The 12827-nt window shown below is 37.8% G+C and overlaps 1 protein-coding gene across 1 annotated transcript; it reads right to left on the reverse strand.

The window, feature by feature from the left end:
• Positions 1–50: 50 nt before the first annotated feature.
• Positions 51–7547, reverse strand: rab5if (RAB5 interacting factor). Its single transcript, XM_056449158.1, has 4 exons — positions 7285–7547; positions 3454–3557; positions 1436–1565; positions 51–697 (listed from the first exon to the last, which is right to left on the reverse strand). Exons 1-4 carry the CDS (start codon positions 7390–7392, stop codon positions 656–658), a joined length of 384 nt encoding a protein of 127 aa, XP_056305133.1. The 5' UTR covers positions 7393–7547; the 3' UTR covers positions 51–655.
• Between the last annotated feature and the right edge of the window lie 5280 nt (positions 7548–12827).

Genomic DNA, 12827 nt, shown 5'->3' on the forward strand with positions numbered 1-12827 from the left:
TAAGCTATAGATGGTCAAATAAATAAGTAAATCACAATGCGAGCAGAAGATTTGTTGAAAAGTGTGGGGCGGACAAAGCCCGGGTTTTATTTTAATTCTCCAAAACATCTCAGCCAGAAGATACAGTCTCTCTACAGCCTCGTGTTAATCATGACTAGCATACAGGACATTCGCATTTCCGTCAATACACTATAAAATACTGAGAAGTGAGGGAGCACATCGACCAGACGTAAGAAATACTTTAATACATTATGGACTCGATAAAATGAATTGTACAGAATTTACACGCTCCTAATCTGATTTAACCGCTCATAACAGAGTAAGACGATCCGTGTTGGAAGCTAATCGTGAAAACAAACAAACAAACAAACGTAAAATTAAGTTAAATCCTGCCATTCCAGCAAGAAGCAGCAGAGAGGAGGAACGGATATAAGAGTAGTTGACCCATTAGCCATGGCAGTGCACTGGACAACATCAGCTAAACACTCAATCCCACCCCCCCTCGACGGCCTCCAGGAGGTCACTGACGCGTCGCCTGTCGTCCCATGATGCACCTCTTCCTCCAGGCTCACCCATATACAGACGCCTGGAGAAGCGGCAGATGCACGGTCATGAGCTCGGTGTCCGTCTGTCTCTGTGGGTTTGCTGTGTGTCCTCAGTCGTAGTGTAGCGCCGTGTAGAAGATTATCCAGACCACCTGAACACACAAACACACGCTCAGACAACTCAAACTAGCCGCACAACGTCTGTGTATAATACAAGGTTTCTTTTGCTAGTGCACACATGTCGGCGCTAATAGCCTTGTGGTTAGTGCGTCGACACATGGCACCTGTCGGTCATTGAACAGTAAGAATGATTAGTAAATCCATATGTAACACTCCCTTAGAAGTCACGTCTCGTCTTCAGTTTCGGGCTCAGGCGCACTTTGCACTCACACAATAAGCTTACCACGCCTGAGCCCAAGTGAACTGCGCTCTGGCACACCTCTTCCAACCAGGCCAGGACCAGCCAACTGAACCGTGCATGAGCCCGATTCAGAGCACTCACACTTCTCAAACAAACCTGGGCACGGTTCGGATAGCATAGTGCGAGTGCGCCCTAAATACTATTCTGTAGCTCCTGGTCAATTTTCGACTCGACATTGTAAATCCTGCGATGTGACTATTGAAGATGCACACATTGCGATATCTATGCTGCAGCCCTAGTTTAATGTGTTAGCCATTCGATAGCACAGCGGTGGTGCTTTGGGGCCTAAAAACACAATTATTATTAAGTTTTTAAAGTGCAAATGTTTGAAAGCGACATGGTTGTGTGAAATGGTGGTGCTGTGTGCAAATCTTTTCGAAACACAAAGATCTTTTCCAGTACATCAAGTACAAATGACTGAGTGAAGCAGAATAACGGGGTTAACAGAGAAACACTGAAGCAGCTCTACCAGAAAGAGAGCGAATGAAGTCATGAAGCCTTCTTTGGTGAGTTCCCACGTTCCTCCATACTCCTCCTCATCCACCTGCTGGAAACTGCTGAAGTACACGTAGAGCACACCTGCGTTGATGATGCAGAATCTGCAGAACACACACACAGAGAGTCAGATACACACACAGATGGCCAGACACACACACGCGCATGTGTATGTGTGCACAGACAGACACAAACAAACAGTCGGACACACATACTCAGTTAGACACACACACACAGTCAGTCATTCAGTCACAGTGAGTCAGGGTGTACTCACACTAGGCTATCCGAGCCGTGCCCTGGCGTGTTTGACCCCTATTTGCCGGTTCGTTTGATAAGTGCGAGTGCTCCGTGTCGTGTGCGGTTCAATTGGCCGGTTCGAAGAGGTGTGCCAGAGCGCGGTTCGGTTGTAGTGTGAGTACAAAGTGCGCCTGAGCTCGAAACAGAAGACTAGATATGACTTTTAATGGATGTTTCATATAGATTTATTAATAATTCTTACTATTTAATGAATGCGAACTGACATATTTTATTAAAGACGCAAACCCCTACACCTTCAGTAAACCTCCTAATACCTGCAGCACGGGGTCTATATGAACATTTATGAGCGTCAAAAGTGGAACTGCTCAGCAAGAGATCTGACTGTATATCAAACCACTTAAAATGATACGAAACACTATAACTAAAGCAATCTCCACTGTGCTTCTGTTAAACAGTCACATCATCAATGATGTAAGCGTGCTCTGGCTCGTGTCGCGGTCGAGGGGGAGAGGGGACTATCACACCTGGGCACAGTTCAAGACAACCCTTCCGAGTGAGAGTACATTTTAGACACACACACAGTCAGACACAGGTCCATCTACACTAATACATTTTCATTATAAATGCATACGTTTTGCCACGGTTCCACCTTTCGTCCACACTACACTAGAGTTTTCAAGGCCTGTAAAACTGAGCTTCTTGAAAACGCTGAAGAGGCCATTTTGGTTTTAAAACGCTGCTGCTCTGTGTCAGTGTGGATGGGGAAAAACAGAGACATCTGAAAACAGAGGCATGGCTGCAGATATTCGTCTACCTGATTGGGGCTCGATATTAAGTGCACAAAGTTCAGTCTTGCATCCTTTCCTTGTAAGTTCAGACTTTGCAAGTTTGATATGGAAAACAAACTCCTGAGGACACGTCGGGTAAATCTTCATAGGGATCAGTGTACTTTATAACCTCATTCACATCACCCTGATAACTGAGTTTCTCTAGCTCAACAATAAAATGAAAACATGATAAGAACTGTCTGTTTTCATTTTAATATTAGCAACTTAACAGACACTAAAAATGTTGAGGCGTCTTGTAGCTACATATTTATACGACCGTCATCTTCACTGTAGGCATATTTATAACAAAATGGAGCCTATAACAGAACTGCGTCTTTCATTTTCATTGAAAATACGAAACATACCCTGTCTGTTTTGCTGAATGTCAGATTTAATAATCAATAATGGCCATTATAGAAGTATAACGTACAATAAGTTTATACAATATAGGCAAGCAATCAAATGTGGAGAATCAGTGTACGTAGTTACATAAATTAATATATTAACTTATCTTTGCGCTCAGCAAAAACACGTTACCTGATATTTAAATATCACGTTTAACACCTATAGTGAGATGAGATCCAGCGGTATCTCCTTGATGAGCTGTCCGACGTGCACTGCTCTCACCTGGGGTTCTGTGCTCAAATCACCTGCTTATTGCTTGGAGCTCAGATGTGCACATACGCTGCAGCGCATGCTAGTGTGTGTGTGTGTGGTCACATGATGCACGTTTGCAGCGGTATAGTGTGGACGGAGAGCTGCTCTGAAACGCTAGGTGAAACGCCAGTGTGGACGTGGATCGTTTTCATTCTAAAACGCCATTTTAAAACTAAAACGTATTCGTGTAAATGAGGCCTCAGACACAAACACGCACACACATTCAGCAGGACTGGAGTGTGAGACTCACATGGCGATGCCTAGAAAGCCCTTCAGCGGAGCCACTCCCCAGATCACACCCAGAATGATGGCGATGATCTGCCGGAACCAGTAGACCACGTCTAAAAACTCATCCTGCAGTTAACAAGAGATGAACATACCGTTATCAGTATGAGAAGCAGCAGGAGTCAGCATACATATTTTTAACCTTTTACTGTAATACATGTACAGTCAACCATCTTCATGAAACACGATCTTTACCTAATATTCTAATGATTTTTAGCATAAAATCGGTATTTTTGAATACTATAACTGGATATAAAGTTGAAGTCAGAATTATTAGGTCTCCTGAATTATTGTATATTTTCCCCCAATTTCTGTTTAACAAAGAGATTTGTTTCAACACATTTCTAAACATAATAGTTTGAATAACTCATTTCTAATAACTGATTTCTTTTATTTTTGCCATGATGACAGTGAATAATATTTGACTAGATATTTCAAGACACTTCTATACAGCTTAAAGAGACATTTAAAGGTTTTAACTAGGTTATTTAGGGTCAAGTTAGGGTAATTAGGCAAGTCATTGTATAATGATGGTTTGTTCTGTAGACTATCCAAAACAAATATAGCTTAAGGGGGCTAATAATATTGACCTTAAAATGGTTAAAAACTGCTTTTATTCTAGCCGAAATAAAACAAATAAGACTTTCTCCAGAAGAAAAAACATTATAGGAAATACTGTGAAAAATTCCTTGCATTCTGAGGAGGGCTAATAAATTTGCCTTCAACTATATTTATAACTGGATTTTATTCCAAAGTCACTTCATTGACACTGACTACAATACATTTATTTTAGGTCATAATATTTTTGAAATCTCGTAATAATCCCCAGTCACACTGCACAATTTTCCTATTTGATATCAATTCAGCGAGCGCTCGATAAAGGGTTAAAGATATCCTAAAGAGCAGACATAATCTCTTATCACCTTTATTAAAGACTACTGCAGCAAACACACTTTTGCCACAAAATGGTTGTTGACATTTAAGGTAAATAACACAAGATAAGTTTAACTACAACTAGTAACAAAATCAAATGTCCTCTGTTATATTTAAGATTTATTTCTCATTAATAACTGATTCGGTTTACTGCATATTATACATTTGGCTGTGTATATTCCAGTTTGAACCGGAAGCTGCGACCATTATTTATTTCATATTGGAAAAAAACGAATATTAAATGAGCAAACAGTGGGCGTGGCTTCTTTTTTCTACTGCGAGCTGATTGGATGTAGTAAAATAGGCATTTAGTTAGCGCAATAGCCTAGTGGTTAGCGCACTGACATATGGTGCAGTAGCACTTCAGGGCATTCCGAGTTCGAATCCCAGCCCGAGGACATTTCCTGTCTCTCTCCCACTTCACTTCCTCTCTATAATACCATCCTATCTACTAAATAAAGGCAAAAAGGACAAAAATCTTTAAAAAAAATAATAATAATATTAGGCATTTAATTTAGAAAAATGGGGAAAAGGGTTTGGGGAGAGTTATTACAACCTAACAGACTCCTCCCCCTCAACATTTCTGTTTGTTGTCAAAACTGACAGCTAAAGAGGCGTGGTTAAGTGTGTTAGCCACACCCACTACCTCAGACAGACCTAATCTGAGAATTAACTAAGAACAAACAGGAAGTGCATTTTCAGATTTCAATTAAAGCATACAAGGGCAAACTATTTTTTTCTTCTTAATGACATGCACAGACTCATCGTTCACCTCAAAACTAGCAATGTGAGCTAACAAAATCAATATGGTTAGTTTTGATTTTATTGGGACTTTAAGTGAAAATAAGGAAAACGCTTGAAATCTACCCGGAAGTTCTGGAATGAGCCGTATATAGCAACAAGTGAGGTAAAACTGGTTTTATATTCACACATTCAGACTTTCACATTCGATAAAATAGTAAAGCAGAATTAAAAACTATGCCAATAATAATAATAATGACGTAACGTTATGAGCACAGCGTGACAACTTGTGATGTGGTCCCTGTGTTGTTAAGCACGATAAGTTTACTGCGAACATTTGGATGCTTGTACTAATTTTGATAGAGGTAAAGTTGGTTTTATATTTGCACTTTCCCCTTAAAAATATAATTTCATGAAAGTATTATTTGCACACTTTAAATAGGGAAATCATATTAGCAGCCAATGACTATCAAAGTACAGCACTGTTTACAGCCAAATAAACAGCGTTAATGTTGTTTTCAAGTCATACTTGCAGGTTATTTCAGACCGAATACTCAAAGTGCCGTGGTAAACAATATAGGGAGTGTCACAAGTTGTCACTGAACGAATGTGTGAATATAAAACCAACTTCACCTCTATCGAATATAGAGGTAAAGTTGGTTTTATATTCAGATATTCAGACATTCCCCTTAATAAAATTATTTCAGAAAAGCATTCTTTGCAATTTCTACATAGCGAAATCATATTAGCAGCCAATGACTATTAAAGTGCAGCATTGTTTACAGTCAATTAGATAGTGCTAATGTTGTTTTCAAGTCATACTTGCATGCTAATTCTGACCGAATATTCAAATTAGCATGGTAAACAATAGAGAGACAGTTAAATGAACGAATGTGCGAATATAAAAAATTACTTTACCTCAATCTACTTTTGTACATATTTGCAATAAATTTACAAGTAACAAAAAAAAAACGTGTATAATTCTGTCTAAAAATCGCATTTAAGCATGACCTCAAAACAACATTAGCACCATTTACTTGACTAAACAATGCTGTAGTTTGACTTCCTCATTTAAAATGTGCAAAGTCTGAATGTGCGAATATAAAACTATCTTCACCACTTTAGTGGCTTAAGATAACAAACAGGGATATAGAGGTAAAGTTGGTTTTATATTTGAATATTCAGACATTCTCCTTAATCATATAATTTCAGAAAAGTAGTCCTATTAAATTCTAAACAGGGAAATCATATTAGCAGCAAATGTCTTTCAAAGTACAACATTGTTCACAGTCAGTTAAATAGGACTAATGCTGTTTTGAAGTCATATTTAGACCCAATATTCAGATCCAATATTCAAGTAAGCGTGGTAAACAATATAGGGACAGTTAAATGAACAAATGTGCGAATATAAAACCTATGTTATACATTATTTTCTGTCGGTACAGCGATACTTCTTAAAGGGATAGTTCACATTTAACAATATGAAAATTCTGTCATTATTGACTCACTCTGGTTTGAAACCATGTTGAGTTTCTTTTGTGTTCAACAGAATAAAGAAGATATTGAGGAAAGCTGAAAACATGTAACCATTAACTTCCATTGTAGTAAAAAAATAGAAGTCAGTGGTCATATGCTTTCAGATTTCTTTAAAATATGCTTGGATTTAAGCTGGTTTTATATATTTGAATATTCAGACATTCTCCTTAATAGTAAAATTTCAGTAAAGTATTTTTTGCAAATTGTAAATATGGAAATCATATTAGCAGCAAATGACTATCAATTAGATAGTGTTGATGTTGTTTACACTACTTAAAGTGACATGGTTAAACAATACAGAGACTTATGAACGAATGTGCGAATATAAAACCAGCTTTACCTCTATAACGGGGATCAGCTCATGACAGCAGTATCATTAATCTCTTTAAAGAGCCCAATCCCTACTATACACGATGACACCTACAGCCCTGAACCCTAAACAGTAAACATCCCAACTGCACATTCACAAACACACATGACAGCATCTGCTCGAACACTTCATGACAGAAGCATCTAGTACACAAGTAAAATGCATACATAATCATATTTATAGACTGGTAAAGTGTGAATGGGTGTAAAATCAGACCTTCTCTTCCCACACTGCTTTACAGCTGATGGCTTTGCTCCATGTGGACTGCTTTACTCCTCCATTCACCGCATGAACCTCCTCTTTCCGTTTCGAGCTGCTCGACATGATCCACACAGACTGCAGACACGATAAAACACGCGATATGATTCCAAAATGTCGGTTTTATAGGCAGAATTCAAACGCAAGGGTTCAGATTTGCTGCTTTTCGTCCCACATTGACACAGCTCACGAGATCGACTTTGCGCAGGCGCACCGGAGTCATGACCTTGCTGTGCCAACCAATGAGCGATTGCGACGTCTCCACCCTCAGCCAACGAGAAGGCAGAACCGACCTTAGGCGCATGCGTGTTGTCACCTCACGCCCTCTACAGGTGAACCGTAATTAACGCAACCTCAGAGAAGGGCAATTAATGAATAATGAATGAAATGTTCACGCATACCCAATATTTTTATGGTTTATTTTCGTGTTATTGATGTTGTTTCTCTTCCCTCTGTAGGATATATTTACACATAAGAGATATATCTTTCTCTTCTCATAATTTAAGTAAGTATTCAGAGACTAAATCTGACTTCTGTTAACTCAAACCTGCTGATCTCTAAATTCATTTAATTGTATGTAATTTTGGTATATGATATATTATTAAAGAATTAAACTCACTGGAGATTTTATATGTAATTAATTTACAATAAATGTATGAAGCTTCAATTAAACTTGCTAGTCAGTATTTTCTGTGTAGTCCTGTTGTGTCAAGCTCCGATCTGTCCTCTCTTGCTCACTGCCTATTTTGACTTGTGTCTGCTGTGGGTCCATCTCTGAAGCTGGATTCTCTGTTGGATTTGTTTCTTCCTCTGACTGCTTTCTCCAACAACTATGCCTGGTCTTCAGCTGCGCTCCCCGGTCTGCTGTTCTCTAGTGCAGTGTCACTGCCCACCCTACTGAAAAAAAACAGCCGAGGCTGGTTTAAGCTGGTTGACCAGCCTGGTTTTAGAGGGGTTTTGGCCATTTCCAGGCTGGTTTCCAGCCATTTCCAGCCTGGTCTTAGCTGGTCAGACTGGAAAATGACCAGCTAAAACCAGCTTGACCACCTAGCCAGGCTTTGAGCCCAGCCAAAACCAACTATGTCCAGCTTAAACCAGGCTGGTCAAGCTGGTTTTAGCTGGATTTAGCAGGTCATTTTCCATCCTGACCAGCTAAGACCAGGCTGGAAATGGCTGGAAACCAGCCTGGAAATGGCCAAAACCCCTCTAAAACCAGGCTGGTCAACCAGCTAAAACCAGCCAACCAGCCTAGGCTGGTTTGAGCTGAATTTTTCAGCAGGGCAGTGTCTGCGTTTTAATTAATTAATTAATTTATATTTACATTTTAATGATTTCTTGTTTATTTTTCTTGTTTGTTTACCCTTTAGTTTAATTATAATATAGAATATATGAATTTAGTTTATATATATATATATATATATATATATATATATATATATATATATATATATATATATATATATATATATATATATATATATATATAAACTAAATACATATAATCAAACTTGGTCATTTTCCAGCCTGACCAGCTAAGACTAGGCTGGAAATGGCTGGAAACCAGCCTGGAAATGGCCAAAACCCCTTTAAACCACCCTGGTCAACCAGCTAAAACCAGCCAACCAGCCTTGACTGGTTTAAGCTGTTTTTTTCAGTAGGGTTGCTACAGCCTTACACATGTCTTACATTTCTCAGTTGTGACAATGTAGCGAGCACGTAAGCGGCAATGTTGCCTTTGAAAAAACACAACGTTGTGCAGACATCGCTACAACGTACAGTATGTGTTTGTTGGGATATCCGTCTCACTTCCCTGTTATTGTATATGTTAATGAATATTGAATACTGAATGAGTTCCGTTTGAGCTCATTTGAGTCCAACAGTATCTGGATGCAGTCCTTATGATGCAAGCTGCGATGCAACATCAGACACAATGCACTCAATGGAGTGAGTGACGTGACTGTGACAGATAGGGCTAGGGGTGGGGTTAGGTGAGCGCATTAAAAAGCATTGGATGCAGCTCAGATTGCACCGCATCATGTCTGCATCCAGACCCCTGAAGTCCTTGTTTTGTACATTATTAAGTAAAATTAAGATTAGAAATTCTAATATGAACTAGTAAAGAGCAAATCTGTATCAAAAATGTGTTCTACAGATTACTAAAAGGATAGTTCACCCAAAAATAAAAATTTACTTACTATTTACTCTCCCTCAAGTGGTTCCAAACCATTACAAGCCGTGTTGGGCAGAGTTACTTTTCAAAGTAATGCACTGCAATATTGAGTTACTCCCCAAAAAAGTAACTAGTTGCGTTAGTTACTTTTTAAGGTAAGCAATGTGTTGCGTTACTTTGGTGTTACTTTTGTGTTACTTTTTCTGACCTGACTGGGGCTTGATCTCTTTCAGAACTTGTTTTTTTTCTTTCCTCTTTAACAGAGGGCCTCTGAAATTAACAGCACACTGTATAACCTTCATTTACCTTTATAAAAACACATAAATAAAATATTTTAGGATAATGTTCTCTGATAATTTCCTGGCCCTCGAGCTATACATGCCATATATACAGATTACTGAAAGTTTAAGGCAATGTGTTTGCAACCTTTGTGCTATTGATCTTAAGTAAATCACTATCCATTGAGACTATAATCCTCTTTTCCTTCGATGCATTCAAAATGATGAACATATTCTCTCATTGACTGCATTGTGACTAATTTTAATTCAGCAATTTATTATTTAAAAGCTAATTTACTAAACTAAAAAGTCACTCAAATATTTTTACTTATTTTTAAAGAGTAATGCGTTACTTTATATGGAGGCCGAAACCTGCGAAAACATTAAATAAATACGCAGATGTATAAATAAACGAGTAAATAAATCCACAAATTCCTGCATAAATAAATAAATAATAGTGCGGGCAGGTAAATAGTTAAATAAATTACACGAATGTTAGGGGATTAAGAAAATGCTAAACTTAAAGTTGATTTTTCCTCATTTCAAACATTTATTCATTCTTGAGCGTAGTTGTGTAGCCTATTTACTTTTCCTCAGCTCAACATGCTAATGAGAGGTTCTGTCAATCATCAGAAGCCAGTCAAACAAAAAAAAGGCAAAATCAACGATCGACCAATGATGGCATAAAGACCGCCTTCTGATGATTGACAGACAGCCTCTCATTAGCATGTTGGCCTGAGGAAAAGTAAATACGTTAAACTACATTCAATGAATGAATAAAAGTTTGAAGGGGGGCGGGGGGAGTCTACTTTCAGTTTAACATTCATGTAATTTATTTAATTATTTACCTGCCCGCACTATTAATTATTTATATATTTATTTATGCAGGAATTTGTGGATTTTTATGTACATTTATTTCATTATTTGCATATTTATTTATTTATTATTTTATTTCTGCAGGAATTTATGGATTTATTTCCTCATTTATTTTGCGTATTTATTTATTTATTATTTTTGCAGGTTTTACTCGTTACTTATAAAAGTTATATTATTACATAACTCGCGTTACTTGTAATGCGTTACCCCCAGCACTGATTACAAGTATCTTTTTTTCTGTTGAACACAAAATATATTCTGAAGAAAGCTGAAAACCTGTAACCATTGACTTACATAGTAGGAAAAACAAATGCTATGGAAGTCAATTAATGGTTACAGCTTTCAGTTTTACTCTTTTGCGAAGAAAAAAATGTTTGGAACAAGTACAAGGTGAGCAAATGATGACAGAATGTTCGCTTTTGTGTGAACTGTCGATTTAATGTGAACAGGATTTTAGTTTTATTTATTTTTTTACTTGGATCAGTCAGTCAATAAACAAACCAAAATAGTTTTTCGCTAAATTACTATTATTTATTTATTTATTTACTTACTTACTTAGTCTAGTCTCCACCCACGGCCACAAGATGGTGCTAGAGGACCCACGGAGAGTCTGACAGAATGAAAAAAAGGTGTTTCTATTTGGCCTAATTTGAGGTTTTCAAGGTTGGTGAAATATAATTAGCCATAATCAGCATCTCTATTAGAGAATTTGGCAGACTGTTTTATTCTACTTCCTAAATACCTTTGAATATCACAGTTAATAAACATTAACAATACATCCGTATGCGATTGCTTGACAGTTTGAATGAATATTTATACAGTGAAAGCACTAAATAAGTGAAAATGTGTCATGGTGACAGTAGATGCAATCGACCTGCAAACATGATCATCCTGATGCCTTTATTTTATGATTGTGCATTCAAAAAGCATCATGTTTAGGGGTCAGAGGTCATCAATATGTTTAAAAGCCCTTCACTTAAGTTTATACTCCATTTGTGCAGCTTACATATTAGTGAAGCGTAAATATTCTGACTTTGTAGCAAATCATATACAAATTATACCAAATTCAAACAATAAAAGCATGTATTCGACTCAATTTTAGTGTTATAATTACAAAGCGATCTAAAGCATAACAATATTTAGTTTCTATTAATACTTTTCTGCTCATTATATTAGCATTGTTTTATTTATTTACACATTAAGCTATTTATTTTAATCACATTTGTGTTTTTTTTTACTTTTTTACTCTATTTTGAAATAGTTTTACTCAATTATTTCTTATGAAAAAAGTATTTTCTTTACAGTTTTTTCAATATTTTATTTTGCTTTATAGCACAATAACAGTAAAAAGGTCAATATTTAGACAACACGCTCAGTAAGTGGGTTCATACTAATGCTGCCAAAAAATTAATCACGGTTAATCACATCCAGAGTGGCGCAGTGGGTAGCACGAAGGTCGCAGGTTCAAGTCCCGGCTGGGTCAGTTGCCATTTCTGTGTGGAGTTTGCATGTTCTCCTCATGTTGGTGTGGGTTTCCTCCGGGTGCTCCGGTTTCCCCCACAGTTCAAAGACATGCGGTACAGGTGAATTGGGTAAGCTAAACTGTCCATAGTGTATGTGTGTGAATGAGAGTGTGTGGGTGTTTCCCAGTGATGTGTTGCAGCTGGATTGCATCCGCTGCTTAAAATGTGCTGGATAAGTTAAATTAAATGTACATGCTGACACACTGATATGCATTTAGTTCTGAAGTTCAATTTCAAACGGTTCCCTACTGAAAAATCCAGATTAAACCAGCCTAGGCTGGTTGGTTGGTTTTAGCTGGTTGACCAGCCTGGTTTTAGAGGTGTTTTAGCTATTTTTAGGCTGGTTTCCAGCCATTTCCAGCCTGGTCTTAGCTGGTCAGTCTGGAAAATGACCAGCTAAATCCAGCTAAAACCAGCCTGATTTAAGCTGGACATAGCTAGCTTTGGCTGGGCTCCCAACCTGGCAAGGCTGGTCAAGCTGGTTTAAGCTGGTCATCTCCCAGCCTGACCAGCTTACCAGCCTTGGCTGGTTTAAGCTGTTTTTTTCAGTAGGGTTTATTTTATTTTCCAGATCTGAGGTGAACTATCTGCTGCTGCTTTCAGTATATGGCAATAAATGTCATGTAAAATGGCATTCAAACTCACATTGTTAGC

Source organism: Danio aesculapii, chromosome 23, assembly GCF_903798145.1.
Source record: "Danio aesculapii chromosome 23, fDanAes4.1, whole genome shotgun sequence".
NCBI lineage: Eukaryota > Metazoa > Chordata > Actinopteri > Cypriniformes > Danionidae > Danio > Danio aesculapii.

What these genes read in the sequence shown, in the direction of transcription:
- rab5if (XM_056449158.1), bottom strand. Translation starts at nt 7,392, where the DNA reads ATGTCGAGCAGCTCGAAACGGAAAGAGGAGGTTCATGCGGTGAATGGA. An exon ending in AAGCAGTGTGGGAAGAGAAG is followed by an intron (nt 3,558 to 7,284) that starts GTCTGATTTTAC and finishes TGTTAACTGCAG; the next exon opens with GATGAGTTTTTAGACGTGGT. An exon ending in CTTCATTCGCTCTCTTTCTG is followed by an intron (nt 698 to 1,435) that starts GTAGAGCTGCTT and finishes TTGTGTGTTCAG; the next exon opens with GTGGTCTGGATAATCTTCTA.